This window comes from Typha angustifolia, chromosome 8 (assembly GCF_048772165.1).
Source record: "Typha angustifolia cultivar Huaian chromosome 8, ASM4877216v1, whole genome shotgun sequence".
Classification (NCBI taxonomy): Eukaryota; Viridiplantae; Streptophyta; class Magnoliopsida; order Poales; family Typhaceae; genus Typha; species Typha angustifolia.
Genome location: NC_133246.1, coordinates 1,886,440 through 1,902,648, shown reverse-complemented (window position 1 = coordinate 1,902,648; position 16,209 = coordinate 1,886,440). Strand labels below are relative to the sequence as shown.

General features: G+C 36.8%; 2 protein-coding genes across 3 annotated transcripts; one reads left to right on the top strand and one right to left on the bottom strand.

The window, feature by feature from the left end:
* The first annotated feature begins 928 nt into the window (after positions 1–928).
* On the top strand, positions 929–3,051 carry LOC140765970 (sm-like protein LSM5). Its single transcript, XM_073105325.1, has 4 exons — positions 929–1,069; positions 1,245–1,368; positions 2,298–2,370; positions 2,783–3,051. The coding sequence occupies exons 1-4, from the start codon at positions 1,033–1,035 to the stop codon at positions 2,813–2,815; spliced, it is 267 nt and encodes an 88-aa protein (XP_072961426.1). The 5' UTR covers positions 929–1,032; the 3' UTR covers positions 2,816–3,051.
* A 441-nt stretch (positions 3,052–3,492) lies between these two features.
* Positions 3,493–16,013, bottom strand: LOC140765967 (uncharacterized). Of its 2 annotated transcripts, none has more exons than XM_073105320.1 (18): positions 15,352–16,013; positions 14,340–14,883; positions 12,882–13,124; positions 12,336–12,427; positions 11,245–11,455; positions 10,980–11,161; positions 10,580–10,822; positions 9,620–9,804; positions 9,287–9,380; positions 9,132–9,188; positions 8,902–9,051; positions 8,402–8,467; positions 7,527–7,640; positions 6,335–6,496; positions 6,128–6,256; positions 5,913–6,014; positions 4,208–4,287; positions 3,493–4,121 (listed from the first exon to the last, which is right to left on the bottom strand). In XM_073105320.1, exons 1-18 carry the CDS (start codon positions 15,922–15,924, stop codon positions 3,830–3,832), a joined length of 3,519 nt encoding a protein of 1,172 aa, XP_072961421.1. In that variant the 5' UTR covers positions 15,925–16,013; the 3' UTR covers positions 3,493–3,829. The 2 variants fall into 2 exon arrangements, with proteins under 2 accessions (XP_072961421.1, XP_072961422.1); XM_073105321.1 differs by having other exon boundaries at positions 8,917–9,051.
* Positions 16,014–16,209: the final 196 nt, after the last annotated feature.

The window sequence follows — 16,209 nt, the reverse complement described above, 5'->3', positions numbered from 1 at the left end:
ATGTGGCCCATGGCCGCATTAAAGTTAGTGCCCACAGCTTACGGAGCTCCTAAATAGGATAGGAGAGGGAGAGGGAGAGGGAGAGAATTGAATGGAAATATTATAGAATAGTGTGGAAGAAAAAGGGGGCAATGTATCTTTTTTGTGGGATTGAGAGTGAGTGTCCGGGGCCTCTTCTTCTTTATGAAGAAGCCTTTGGGAGAAGGGAATGCCCAACAAGCCACGTGCAAGAAAAGTGGATCGCAAGCATGGTTGATATGATCTCAGAATCATGTGCAACGTTTATTTTTCTATTCTATTTTTCTTTTTCTTAATTAAAAGGGGGAAAAAAAAAGTGTGAACGTTTCCGTAAAGTGGGAGATGGCCTACAACCTAAGTTGTACGAAGTTGCTACAGCTCTCACCCAGTTCAAGCGAATTATTAAAATAAATAAAGCAGCTTTTCTGGGTAATGATAACTTCCGAGTGAGGTGGATTTAATGTTAATATTTAATTAATTTTCTTTAAAAATCAAAACTATCTACGGTATTTTAAATACATTAAAATTGTATTTCTAGGCACATATAACTCTACAAAAACACCGGTAAAATACATCGATGCGACAACCAGAAAGAAGAAAGGAAAAAAGCAAACTAAAAACAATTGACAAGCTCACCTCCCTCCGACCGAAACAAAGGAGGAATGAGAATATATCAGGAAGGCAGAACCCTACCGAGCTGGATTGGCGAAGAGGCGTGAACAAACCTTAGAGACAGGGAGGAAGAGAAAATAAATTCTCATATATATAATTTTAATAATATATCCTAAATATTGTTCAAATTAAGATTATTGTAGCCCTATTTTTGGTGCATTATGTTAGTATGTAGCTGTTTAAGCTTTTGGGTCAAACCGTGAAGGGGTCATCTGAAAACATTATGAGTGGATTTGGACTTGAGCCCAATTTGAACCCTAGAAAGCGAACTCCGACCCTGGCCCGGTTCATTATAAGTCCGTCAAATTCTGAGGCCGTCGAAGAAATCTTCCGCCTTCTCCGATGTCTCACAGCAACCCTTCTCAACTCCTCCCTTCGGGTAAACCTCTCCTCTCCTCTCCTCTCGATTCTTCGCTACTTAATCTTGTTAAGGTTTTGATTCCACTACCATTCTTCTTCTTCTTCTTCTTCTCGTAGTAGTAGTAGTAGTAGTAGTCGTTCTTCATTTTTTTTGTTTTAATTAAAAATCATTTGGCACAAATTATATCTTGAAGAGTTGATCGATCGGTGCATTGGGTCGAAGATATGGGTGATCATGAAGGGGGACAAAGAGCTCGTGGGGACTCTCAGAGGATTCGACGTCTACGTCAACATGGTGCTCGAAGATGTCACCGAATAGTAAAACCCTAACCCCTCGTATTCTTTCTAGTATTGTTGTATTTTAGTGGACTTGATTGTGAAATTAGGGTATTATTATGAAAGGAGGAACCTTTCGTTCCTTCACTTACTTGGTACTGCAAAGAAGCTGTCATGAGTAGCCAACCAATCTGGACAAGTTTGGGTTTTGCCCTCATAAAAATGTGGTGAAAAATCTAAGTTGATAATATTTTTTAGTGTGAAGTTGCATAGCAGTGGGAACATTTGCATATCTGGATTTCTGATGGTATCCGAGGTCCCATAAATGTTGTATAACCCTTCAAGACGTCATAAATTTGTCCTGCATATTCCTTATTTTCTACTGGAGTAAATTGGAAGGACAGCACTGTTTCTCCTCCGGCTTCAGTATGGGCAAAATCTGGATTCTAGGATGGGAGACTTATATCAATATGGACCTAATGCTCTTCTTATCTTTTATATATCTTCAAAAATGCTGAGATATATGCCTTGTAATATCATTGCTTTGCTCTGTCAATATCCGTGAGCTTATTAATAAACATCAAGGACGACCAGAAGTCTCTGAACCATCAGTTGTGAGAGTTGTTTTCTAGGTTATGAATTTTTAAAGTGTTTGTAAAAAATTTTTGGATGAGATCAAAGGAGACCTGGAACTGTGGAAATTTGAAATCATAACCTATGATCCAACTGTGATGCAGCGAAGTAGGATGTTTCCTTGGTGCATAAGATTTGAGTGGATCTGCACCAAGGTTTGGACCTGTGAAAGAACGGTTCAGGGGCTTCTAAGCATGCAGGGCATGCACCATGTTTTGTGTTCTTTTAAGTTTTTATGGATTGATGATGCAATATACAAGGCATGCCATCAATAATTAAGGGTAGCTTTAACATTGAATATTATTTTTTATTTGGCCACCTTTTTGTATCTCTTGCAGTGAAATCACAGCTGAAGGTCGCCGAATAACGAAGCTTGATCAAATACTGCTAAACGGAAACAACATTGCTATTGTAAGGGATCACTGTCTTATTCAATTTAAATTGGTATCTAGTTCCAGAAAAGCCTGACAAGCAAGCTCTTAAAAATAAAGAAAAAAGAACTGACACTCTTCCATTTGTCTATTAAAACTATATCGTTTTATGCAATTAGTTAAGTATACTTGTAACTGGTAATATAGTTATTTGTAATCTTGTCTGGCATTTGACTATGTTTTCAATGTTTCATATTTGTTACCCTTTCTACATGATAGGTCACAGATTATGCGTGCAATCTTTAATATGTCTTCACACTTATTGAGCAGCACGAGTGACCTTTCTATCTGTTCTATAAATATTTAAACAGGAACTTAGTACAGAAGCAAACCTTATTTCTTTAATAATCTTCATCTGCCCCTTGCTAAATCATCGGTTATTTCTTCTACAGCTAGTCCCGGGTGGTTCTCCTGAATCCGAATGAAACAGAAATGCTGCAGTTTCTCTTTTTCAGCCAAAAGAGATCTATGAGGGCTTCTGATTTTTAGAAACTGTAACAGTTTGTAAACCTAACAAATTGCTATTAGATCAGAATGTAAGGGGACGTTCGCCAGATATCTCTTTGATTTTTCAGGTTTAGCCTTGCCTTCTGAACGTGTAACGGGTCATTATTAGCACCGGATTTTCTTTTATGACGCACGATAGTCATAGCTTTTACTATCTGCTCTGCATGCTTTGTGGTTGCGCACTGGCTATGATGCCATTTGGTTTTAGCTTTTCTTTTATATTTCTTTTCTGTTCACCTGATCATTGTCATCACTACGGGCGGTTACATGGAAGACATTAGTTAGACCATTGCTGGAAAATAGAAGAGATCACCTCATGAAATGGGGCTACTCCTACAATCAATCACTTCCATGGCTACATCAGAATTATTTCTCTTACTGGACTTCTTTTCAAGCAAAAGAATAAAACAGGCAGCAAGTAAGTACTACCATTAGCAAGATTTAATCCCAACTATTTGGGATTAGCCATCAAATGAATCATGATTTGAGAATTTTACGCCCCGAATTTTCACTATAAATTGCTTTCTCACTGACTTCAAAGTGTAAAAAGCTGTTTCAGGGATTTTGCACGCAATTACATATCGAAATACCTAGCTGTTTCACAAAGCCGAGATTCAAGATTTAATGAAGAGAATAAATAGACTACAGTACTCAATGTAAATAAAGTAGAGCCGGATATGACAATAGCGAGGACCCTCCTTGTTAAATATTTAAAGCAAGGAAAAGGTGGAGTTGCTTTACCCACCAGAAGGCAGCGCACCACCAAATGTCGCCTGTTCGAGATATTAGCCTAATCTCAGCTCTTTGGTAAAGACGGAAAGGCAGCCGACCACCACCAGTGAATCTTCATGCCACCTTTTCACTCTGTGGTCTCTGAAGTCGTAAGCTTGTTAACACTTAAAAGAGTGGAAGTATGATATAGAATATGGCCACTATTTTTCCCTTCTAATCTTTCTTCTCTTCCCTACTTTTTGTCTCTCATTAATATTTTCCCTCTTGCTTTTCTTAGTATCATCTCTAGGATGTTTTCGGAACACAAACTTAGAATTAGTTCGACTGGCAGTGTCTTCTGACTGGTTTCTACCTCCCTTCCCAGCAGCTTGATTGGTCTGCAAGGAGAGGCTCCCTTTGTGCTTCTTTGCCATCCCTATCCTTGTGTTTGATGTTGCAACAAAATGCTTCTTCCTTTGACCAATTACATCCTCACGACCCAATTTCTTACCTCTGCATATATAAAGGATGCTATGGTAAGTAACTTTCAGAAAATAAGCCAATCAGGTTCTTACGAAGAATATAATCAATGAATCTACCCTCTCGTGGCAGAATCTGTAGATTCTGGTGCTTTCCCAGAATCTACAGCTTCCTCGGTACTCTTCTTAGTGTGCCGACCCTGCAAATAAAGATATTGTGAAGTGTGTCAGAGCAAACATAGAACTATAGAAGAGAAAGAAAAGAAAGGTCATGACAAGGATTAACATGGTGCTGAATGGATGCAAGACATCCATCAGATTTAAGCATTTAGAAGTTGAGAAATATTTATGAAAACAATAGAGCTCCATAATGTACCAGATACTTGAGGGGGTCTAAGAGATTGTCAACAGCCTCAGAAAAGTGATTTAGTAAATTTAAAGGGAAACTGCACACAACTTAGACAAGTCTGCCAACCTAAATCTAAGAAGAATATCTTCTAATCTCCCAAACAACTTGATAGCGAAGACCGCAATATCTAACAGACTTTGAAAAATAAATTTAACTAGAAGCCCACTCGAGTATCACAGGGCCTATTTGGTTGCTGGATAAGAAAAAAACGAGATAGGGATAAAATACACTTATCACGGGATAAAGGTGGGTGCTATCCCTTTTTTTTGTGTTTGGTTGGAAAAAGAAGGATAAATATAATGAGATAATGAATAAAAATAAGAGATAAGAATAATGCTTGGTTGTGATAGTTGAAATAAGAGATAAAAATCACCAAACTGATTTTATTGCCTTTTCCTTAGTTCAAATGTAAATAGATATTTGTAATTCAATTGTACAACTATTATATTATCTACTCATGATTATTTTTCAAATTTGTGCCCAAAGAGTAATTTCAGTGAATTCACCATAATTTACACAATACATATACCATCATAGATAGTATCACAGATTGGTATCCCATATCAAAACATTTTTACTACATACATATTATAAAATATTATTAAGTACATATATTATGTGAATCTAACTTTCAAAATGTGGCATAATACAACACCATAATCAATACATAAATAAAAATCTAATCCATAAATTAATCGGAATCAGACTTGGGTAAAATGAGAAGGGCAAAATGAATATTTGCCAAAATATGATAACTTGCTGAATTATCTCAGTTTTTTTAACCCACCTAAAAAGCAACGAGATAACACTTGTTTGGTAGCATTTTTCTGGAACAAAAGAGAGGTTTATCCCATAAAAAAGAGTCAACATAGGCAACAAAATAGGCCCTTAGATAGCAAACAACTCATATATAGTTGTAGGAAATAATAGCGACGGAGAAAACTAAGAAGTATTGTGTGGAAGAACAGATGAGACAATCTCGAGGCCTTGCATGCTGACGTCCATATAGGAACAATTCATCTAAATTCAATTATTCGAAATAAAGGGTGCACTTAGTAGGTTGGATTGATATAAAGGCCTGTCCCCTCATCCAATAGGTCATGGTTAAAATTTTAGAAAAAGCTTCTTTAGAAACAAAAATAAGGCTACTCGGAAACCCTACTTAGCAAGAGCCAAGTGCATTAGCTTGTCCCTTTATATGATATATGGCTCTCTTAAGGACTAGACTGGCACAACTAAGACTATAACAGTTGTCAAATTTAGAAAGAGAAGAAACTGGTATATAGGGACTTCTCTAGTACAAGATAACAAGACAGATGAAGACACTACTGATTTACATGACTGCTTGTAAGTGAGAAAAGCAACTAGTCAAATTTATAACCTCTGACAGTTTCGTGAATATAAAAGATCCATTACCTGTGCAATAGTTCTAACAAACCCCTTGTATTTTTCAGAAACGATCATTTCCACAGCATCAAGACCACATTTCCTTAGCAGTATTTCGATGATGATCCCGACCTGTAAATTCAATGTCATCCCTTATTTCAAGTATACACAAGATTTAACAGTAAACCATGATGATTTAATAAGCAATAACTGAATAAACTAAAGCTTAGCCCAAGTGCACTTGCCTTTGATCTAAAATGATGCTTTGAGACAGATGACCATGGCAACACTCCATTAACAATATCTGCTAGCAGCATTGTTAGGTTGTCTGAACGCAAAGATGACACCAACACCTTGACAAAGCCTAAAGCTGCCTATAACATGTCAAAAGATGTGAAAATTCATATGGCTACATATAAATATTGGGGTAAAAAAGCTTTATGGAAACTTACTTTGATAACTTCATTAGCTTTATTTTGCAGCAAAACTAAAACTGATGGTATTAGGTTTGGTACTGCCAGGCAATAGTCTGCATCACTATATATAAGCAATGAAAGTGCAGAAACTGCTCCACTGATTATGTGAGGAGATGGGCTAGAAAGATAGCCCATTACCTGAGGATAAAAAAGAAGACAAGAATAATTATATCCTTCTTCCAGCATAAGAGTCTTAGTCTATTACAGCTCTTAGAGATCTTATAAGTTGTCAAATATCCTTGTTATTTGCTGCAAAGATTGCTATAAATAAAATAATTAGATCAAACTTGTTCCGCAGGTGATAGAATGGTCTCAAATAGATTAGATGCTCTGTTTATGTAACCAACACAATCAATGGAGGCTAGAGGGTGACGAAGCTTTGTAGAGAAGAGGCTTCAGATAATCATAGGGTAGAAAATAAGAGCTGTCGAAAGTAAAAACCTGATCTGGATCTGGATTAATTTGTGGCTAATTTAATTTGGCCCTGAGTAATAGATTTGAGCCCAACTCAACATAATGACATTCTAGGTATTCAGAGAACTTGTCCGAATTTATATCACCACCTGATTTTTTGGCCTAGTTGTTCGAGTTTGTTTGTGCCAAGAGAGTGGTAAGTCAATTTCTAGAGTCCCATAATCACAATCTAAGTTACAATATCCATCAATCCTGAACAGGTGACAGCAAAGTGCCAGGGTGGCACTTCCATGAGTTCAGTTGTCATTAGTTCATCAAAATCATGAATATCGGAAATGAGATCACTTGCATGATTATAGTAAAATCTATCCAGAATATTGACTTCTCTATTATATTGATCAATAGGTTCAGCTGTCAAAAAAATGGATACTTTCACATGGTTTCAAGTAAAAAATCCAAGTTAATCCTGCATATTTGCATATACTTCTAAAGAAGGTTGGATACTAGGTAGTACTTCGGTTTCAATAGTATGTTTGAAAATCAGCATTAGCACTTTATGCCAACACAAGCTTAAGATGATAGTCAGAGCAGAGGGAAATTGTAAGGATAAAAGAACTAACAAAAGAAACCAAAGGCAGCTATTACTATTTAAATATAGATGATCACAATGGTGATGATGTTGAGTTGAAACTAAAAGTAATTGCAACGATGTGATAGCCAAAAAAGAAAAACCAGGTCATATTTGCATCCTTACCATTGTAAATAGCCGTTGAAGATCTGATTCTACCTCACCAGATTGAGAGTTTTTTAAGCTACAGCTTGTAGCAAGGAGCACATCATATGCCAATTTTCTCGATTCTTTCTTAGACTGCACAACAGTAACCCCATAAAACAACCAAATATTAACCTCAGGAAGAAAATAAATAGCTTTAATATGGCATACCACTCAAAAGATAGAAGGCTAGTAATGATATGACATCCACTATTTTTAGTAAAACAAAATACAAAACAATTATAATTAGAGTTCATGGTTCTGAGAAAACATACTTAATATCCTAATGAGACTCAATACAATAAGTTCAGCCAGAACACAAAGGTAACGGTCTACAAAAACAACAGAAATAAAAAGATAACCACTATAGAAGTACAGCAAGGAAATTGTCGCAACTTCAGATGTTGTTTAATTTACATATTCATATCTTAACCACCATCCAAGTCACTATGCATAGAGCAAACATCTAGCTCTGAAATTATTAATAAGAGATGCTAAGCTCTATAGGGGCAACATGACTTGCTTCTCCATAGAGTTGAAAAGTTTGCATCATTTATTGATTGAGATAACTAGGTATCGAGATAGATAGATAATGCATGATTGCATGCATTAGTTGTCCAAACTTTAAGATGATAGTCAACCAACTTACAGCAACCTTGGTGAATTGCAGATTCATTGATTGAATTGAGGACTTGACCTAGACCTAGATATTAGATCTATTCAGAGTGTGCAAAAACAAATTGGGGTCTGCGAATATAGAAGCTGCGGGACAAGAAGAAAATTATCAATGGTATAACTAATCAAAATAGACGGCAACGAAGATTATAACAATATCAAAAAACAGGAGCACACACAACCTTTAGTATGAGTATAATCTCATTCAGAATGAAGAAAGCTTTTGCATTTATATTCTCCTCATTAATCTGCAAAATAATTCAGATACCCAAAAAAAAAAGAAAAAGAATTAGGCTATTTGAAATGCATACTCTGCAACTGAAATATTTGGTAGGATATGCAAAAAATCATGTGATAATTGCAACACTAGAAGGTTGCTATTCTACAGATAGATCACACTGCAGATTTTGTCTGTCTGTGATAGATATATCATTCGTATTAGCTCGTGCATAGTTGAGACTCTTGAGGGCAATGATGCCCGTGCCAGCAGCGTATCGGCATGTGGTACGAGGGGTGCCACATGTACCCTCATCTTTTTTCTCTCCCTCTCTTGCGGCACGGGCATCCATGCTTGAGGGTATATGATTAATGAAATATGCTACTCACAAATAGTTGACAAGTTGAGCTTGAAAAAATATCTTAAAATGTATTTCATGATAAAACTAAGTTTGGAAAACAATACCAGGCAGTCACCCACCTTCAACATGCAAACCAATAGAAATTGGTAGCATGATAAGCGATTTTTCATAACTGTACTTGCCAAAGGCGTCTTTATAGCATGAAGAAGAACCATTACTTCATCAACTCGAGCTACACAAAACCAACTGTGCTCCTGCTTGGTAACACAAAATCAGGAATAATAAAGGTATAGAAATAATCTGGCTCTACATGAAAAGATCTGTCGCTTCTGACCTTCAAAATTTGGCTTAAGGCAAAGTATGCTTCACCATGACAAGAATCATCGCTGTCCTATAGACAGAAATTATATGATTGGATAAAACAGGTTATGCAGGAAGGAGAAATACATATTTCTAATATCCACAAAGAAAGAGTAATCAGAGGGCTACCAACAAAGAACACCTAATGAAGTCAAAGAATATGCTAATCAGATCCCTGTCAGCTGCTTCAACAAAGGCAGAAATAAGCTCCATCACCACACACCTGCATAATAAAACCTCCTATAATCATTTGATATTCTCCATTACCTATTGTGGAACTACTAGTACAACTATGAGGCAGCCTATTAGCCTTATATCAACATGATTAACTGCTGCCCTCACTTAATTTCTAGACTAGCAAGGCTATTCATATCATTACATGTTCTGAATCCTACATCTTACCTATAGCCAAAAAAAGAAGAGTAATTTATAAATATGACGAAATAATTCTCAGTTTCTTACCTCGTTTCTTTCTGCTCTTCCCTTTTACTTGTGTCTCCTCCCTCTGTATCAGCATCATGAGCTTTACTTTCCAGATTCTCAGATTTCAAGGAATTATCTGCTAGATCAAATCTCTCTAGCAATGAAAGAAACAAGCTATAGACATTTGCACTCCCAATAACTGAAGCGAAACATTTCAGCGTATCCTGTAATAAACCATGCATAGCACTAAATGTCGGTTGATTGTTAGCATCAAGTACTTGTTATGCAAGAATAAATAGAAACACAAATCTACACCTGTGAGGCTGTGAAATTGTGAGTATCTAATTAAAAGACAAAGAAGTTAGTTAAGATGCGTTCCTGATGGAAGGAAACTCATTTTTATTGACACTATAAATTACTTTTGCCCAGCGATATGGATCATTTTCTTTCGTACAACTCACTTTTATATGAATTTTATTGTTAAATTAAGTGTTATCATGTCTTTTCTTACTATTTTCTCCAACGTCACATACCTCTCAAGGCATCTTCAATTTCAGTAAAATTACTCCTTACTGGTGATTTATATAATTCCCCAATCATATGTCCAAACCATCTCAATCAATTCTCAAGTAGTCCAGGTGACAATCCCAAGTTGTTCATTCTCTATAGTCTATCCTCATAATAACCAACACATACGTCTCAACATCCAAATCTCTGCTTCACTCAATGTTTGCACATGTTGTCTCCTAGTTGTCGAACAATTTGATTCATAAAGCATGGTTGGTATTATAGCCTCCTTATAAAGTGTTCCTTTTACCATAGTAGAAATTAACATATAGTCTAATGTAATCTAAGATAACATATGTTTTGTTTAAGTCTTTAGTTTCATCTTTATGCCAGTTTTCACAGACACAAAGAGAGAAGAAAGACCACTAGCAAAATAAAAGATACATTCAAGAAGCTAAGGTCCAAGGAAACTAAGGGACGGGAGCTGTGTACCTTCAAGTAAGAACGCTTATCAGGTGGAGAATCACAATATGCATCAATAAGAGCCCATATTAAATCCATTGAATTGGAAGCTAGGGCCTTCATGTTCTTACGCGCAGATTTCTTTGAGAAATAAGAAGGCAAATTTTGGGATTCAACATCATTTACTTCAGCAAATAAGTTAGTCAAAAGTCCAACATGCATGCTTGTATCTTGATTTCCACTGACTAAGCTTTTGTTTCCATTTACAAGTGCCTGAGAGGATAAAAAAAACGTTATGAAAGAAATGAAATTGAATTATGGCAATAATAAGATCCAACAGCACATAACACTTCTATTGACAAATAGAAGCAATAAATTGAAAATTAGTGCAAATCATAAAAGATATCATGATAGTATGGAAAAGCAAAACCTGCAAGGCCGTGGCAATTGTTTCATGCAATGATGGGTTATCTTTGAGAACTACTACGAGCAGCTTGGCCAAAGATTCAAAATTCTGAGATGTATCTGTTGGATAGTGGCAAAATGCAGGAAGCAAACTCCACAGACCATTGACACAGGACTGGAGGTTTTTTTTCTTTGATACATTCATAACTGAAACATAAAAAGGGAAGATGTACATTATTGTTACCTTGAATGCAAAAGGGTTAAACTTAATTCACAGTTTAAATCAATACCTTTATTACACGCATTTCGGAGAGAATTAGCAAGGGGCACAATATGCTCCATGAAAAATTGCAATGAAGCCCCAATTGTATATTTTTTTAGTATTGGTATCAGCCAAGTATTTGAACAAGTTAACTGGTCCTGATGAAGAGTTATAGGCAGCAGCGAAAGAACCTTCGCTGGTCCCATAGCAATCACAGCACAACCTATACATTCCTGAATCTGCAAAAAAGATAAAATAGATGATGGTCAAAAAAACTTAAAGCAGTGAAACTGTCAATATACTACATATTTTGCCAAAAATAGGAAAAAAGAAAGCATACACAAATTGCTCAACTGCCACAGTGAACCTAATTTACTTGGCTGTTTATCAATTTGGGGAAACAAGAAAGCTAAACTTTGTAAAAGGTAAAATGTTTGCTTGTTTCATTCCCTTGTTTTGACACTCATTATGTTTGTATACTTAAGCAAAGGATTAAAAAACAAAAAGTTGTGGTGATGCCAAGGAAATACATGAACTGATTCTACCAACCATAATTGCTGTTCCACTGGGACAGGGAGATCAGTAAAGATATCAAAATAGATGGTCAAAACAGATAGGTCTGATTGTAGTTTAACTCTCAATTCAAGTGGAACATTTAATACTTGGGTGTGGCTAAGCCGAGACATCATTACCAAGCAAGAACATAAAGCCACTAGATAACATGTTCAGAGAAGAAGTGTAACTGAGATGATAAAGTTGGAATCACTTGGCAATATCACTGAACAGGAAACAAATAACTGCATTCTGAAAGCTAGGAGCAAAGTTATGATGTGAAATATCATATAAGATCTAAAAGACTACTGAAGATAACATAGAGGGACAGTATGGAGTCAGCCAATGCGACAAGAGGGTGTAGGATGGGTAAGAGAGTTGGTTCATAAGATGCAGTGACAAAAGTGATACCTTTTGAATGCTGGAGGCAGAAGCAAAAGAACTTATTAGGATTCCATTATCTTTTTTCATGAGTTATTCAAGCTTGTACAGCTTTCAAATAATGCCAGAGCAAGCAATAGCTAATAATAGGTGAAAAAGGGATAAAGAACAGAAACTTTAACTCACATGCTTCATTATTCCCTTTTTGTCATCAAGGTTCATTGCCCATTGTGATAATTTAAGCAGAATGTCCTTCGTAAAGAAATATGAGAATTCCCCTGCAAAAAATGTTTAGTGGAACAGATTAACACCATTTTGTTTGTCATCACAACATGCCTCTGAACAACATGCATCACATGAAAAAAATGCATGCAGAATCCTCCCTATTGCCTTTTCCTCAGAAAACTTACTATAATGGCAAATACTAGCAAATTAAAGATTACAATATGCAGGCATACAACTCAATTCATGTTTGAGACACCTCAGCTGAAATCATAGAACAATATATGTAATGTAGCGAGCTATCCATAAAGCTAAAAAAATAGCTATACAAAAAAAAAAAAAAAAATCTGACACAAAATATTATGAAACAGAAATAAAATTAATAAAGTTGATTCTAACAACACAAAATGGCTAGAAACAAGAGCCTGTCATATTTAACACTTAATATATTTCTTGAATAAGTTCCCGCATTTATAAAGAATCATTTTCTTGTGTACAATGGTAACATACCAAGTTTGAGGAATAACATTGAGAGAACTGTCAATATATTCTCCGAAGGAAGATCACAAGTGCTGAGTATTTCATAAAATGATGAACAGATGGATACGATTGCAGTTGCCTCAGGGAGATGCTCGTAATTGCATGTTTGATTTGCAGCAGTCATGAATATACTTTGGTTAATATGGAAGCTAATCAGTTCTTTCAGGATAGAGGCAGCATCTTTAGAAGAATTGGCATCTGAACAAAGATTTCCTGCAAAATTCCAGAAGCATGAAAGCATTCTAATCATCAAACAAATAATTCATAAGCAAAAAATGGAAGGATAAATCTGCAACCCTGTTGATAAACTAAGCGATGCTCACTGTGCTTGAAACATAATGTTTTGGGCAGCATTTAAAACAAAATAGAGAACAGGGACTCAATTATGAGATTGAGGATCAAAACACAATACTCATAACCTGCAGGTCTACCTACAGGATATAGGACCGCGAGTCATGAGCTCTAAGTCTCATCCAAGAAATCTCTTTGATTATGTCTTGTTGCCCCACTTGCACAGGACTTAGGCCTCATTTGGTTGCAGAATATGGTAATTCATTAGTAGTGTTATACTCATTTCTTTATCCATGGTTTAAAAAGAGAGCTTTGGTCTGCTTGGTTGCACTATTAGGATATCAGGATAGATGGTCATCTTCCTTATTCCAACTCTAAGTTGAAATAAGAAAACAAGGACAAGAAGTTCAGTATCTGTAGTATTAGTAACATCATGGGAATGTTAACCATAGTATTACTAATGTCAGATTTAATGACTTTTAGCTACAAACCATGAATAAGATATCCCTAATTCATAAAAAAAAAGAGTCATTATTCAACCAAACAAGCCCTTAGAGCACCATGTGTCCATGTCTTTAGCTAGATCACATATAATCTTATATTGTGATAGCCTACAGAAAATTCATTGGATATGCAGAAGGGGTCAATCAAGTTAAGCAAATGCTTAGTAAGTCAAGAGTAATTCAATTAATAACCTCAAAGATAGTATTGTTGAAGCATTCATGTGCTCTATGATACATCTAGATTAATACCCACGTAGAAAAATAGAAAAAGAGTAATTATATGCAGGGTACTGATACTCAACAAGTGATCTAGAAAAGCACAATGTTTTTCTGATATGTACTATACAAGCAATCAAATTGTCAATAAATAACAGTAAAGTGAGTAAACATAACTTTTTATAGAAATAAATCCCAAGTCGTAATTGTAGATATGATCCAAATATTAGGTGAAAGAAAATTAATTCGTAAAGACAGTGTACTTGTATAAGTTAAAGGATGTTCAGAATTTTTTAAAAAAAATGAAAAACATCTTAATGAGTTTTCCTATTTAACTCTTTTTTTCTTATGAAACATGAGCCGATAAATGGCATATCAGTGATCACCACTTTATCATAGAGCTAGAACATAAACAAACCTGCAATTGCTAGAACAATTTGAGGAAGAGTTTGTATCCACCTGCTTGGTTGTGTACTATCAAGCTTCTTCAAGCAATTTTTCAGTAACTCCGATGTACTTATGATCGTATCCATAGGATTCTTCTTAGAAGATATATATACTGTAAGAGCAGAAATAAAGTTCTCTGATTCAGAATCAAGAAAGTTTACATCTATGTGCTCCAACAATGCCTCAATAAGTTTGAGAATATGCCTTGTTAGCACAAAGAAAGGACATCCCAAGAGCTTATAAACTTCAGAGAAGATCTTCATCCTGACTTTCTTAGAGAGGTTCGGTACCAAAGCTTTCAAGATATTCAGCATATGGAGGATTTCTGTATCCTCTGGATTTGGCAGCTTTTTACTCTTATGCATGCCTACAAGTTCAATTGAGCCACATTCTCTAGCCAAAGAAATGTACTTTTCATACATATGAAGCATGGCTTCACTAGCCTTCTTGACAATAGCAGAACCCTTTAATATCCTAAAGATCTTCTCCACATAAATTTGAGCACATCTCCGGACCTGCAGCAAGAATTAGCAGCTCCTAAATTTAGATATCCTCACTATCAATTCTTTATTGAGGTCACAAATATGTAAAGAAGAATTAACACTAACAAGAAGCAAATGAGAATGTCTCGAGATAATAGAGAAGATGGAAATCATGGTAACCAACTGTTGAGGGATAGAGGAACTCCTAATTATAATGTGTTAACTAATAGAAATGACCAAAGGGTTTAAAGACAATAATCCTCATTGTCGTTATCCATAACTTAGAAACTACTGATGACAATCTAAAGATTGTTCAAAGACAAAAATTTATATCCTCATGGATCTCATTGTTAGCAATCAAGGGCCATAGGAAATCTGAGATTCTTTTTTTTTTTCTGGCATGCAAGACAACAAAATAATGACTTGAGGCAAGAATTGACTTTCTACACACTAACCGGTCAAATTATCTCAATCCAAACGACAAAAACAACCATGCATTACCTTGGGGCGCCTATCCACAGAATACCCAAGAAGCGTCTCAAGGGGCAACTCAACGGCTCCCCAATCCTCCAAATCTACACGCAGCGCCAAAAACCCCAAGGACTTAACCACCGATCTCGCGGTCCCGGTGGCCAACCCACCCTTTGGTGGGTTCTCCAAGAATCCAGCGAGCACAGAAGCCGCGTCTTTGGCCTTGGGCGGGGGCAAGGAAGATGCCGGCACTAGGGGGAGGAGGATGGCGAGAAAGGCGGCGAGGGCCGCCGCGGCGCCGGGGTCGGAGGGGCCGGACGAGAGGGCGGAGATGGCTGCGGCGAAGTAGGCGGGAGGGGTTAGGGGGAGAGATTCTTCTTGGAGGATGGAGCGCATCGCGGCGGCGACGGCGCAGAGGTGGCGGTGATGCGGCGCGGAAGACTTGGCGTAGCGGTCCATCAGGGCTTTGCAGACGTCGCCGGAGCCATCTTGGCAAAAGAGGAGAGTGTTGGATTCTTCTTCTTGGGCTTCGTCTTCGTCCATATCGGCAGGGGCTTCCACCGCCATGGCCGGGGGTTCTTCTTCCTGTTTCCTCCTCTTCATGTCGTCCAAGTAAATGGATTCTTGGCTCTCGTGGGGTTTAGGGTTTATTTAAAGTTCTGGGAGATGGAAAGTTAACAGGACCAAAGGGCCGTAAATGGAAGGAAGCACGATTAGTTAAAGCCGGTCCATTCTATAGCCACCAAACTGGGAAAGTATCCGGTATTTTATTACCTTTCGGATCCGGGCCCGATTAAAACGGGTAAGCGGATGGTCTTTTACCCAAAATTGTGTTTACTACTCTGTTGGAAAATTAGTCGGCGTCAGCGAGATTGGATTAATCGATAT

Bases quoted from the DNA above. Each gene is read 5' to 3' on its own strand.
- LOC140765970 (XM_073105325.1), top strand. From the start codon at position 1,033: ATGTCTCACAGCAACCCTTCTCAACTCCTCCCTTCGG. The intron at 1,070-1,244 runs GTAAACCTCTCC...TATATCTTGAAG, and splicing joins TTCTCAACTCCTCCCTTCGG to AGTTGATCGATCGGTGCATT. The intron at 2,371-2,782 runs GTAAGGGATCAC...TTTCTTCTACAG, and splicing joins ACGGAAACAACATTGCTATT to CTAGTCCCGGGTGGTTCTCC.
- LOC140765967 (XM_073105320.1), bottom strand. From the start codon at position 15,924: ATGAAGAGGAGGAAACAGGAAGAAGAACCCCCGGCCATGGCGGTGGAA. The intron at 4,288-5,912 runs GTAATGGATCTT...CTTTATTTGCAG, and splicing joins TTGTTAGAACTATTGCACAG to GGTCGGCACACTAAGAAGAG. The intron at 4,122-4,207 runs GTAGATTCATTG...TTATATATGCAG, and splicing joins ACAGATTCTGCCACGAGAGG to AGGTAAGAAATTGGGTCGTG.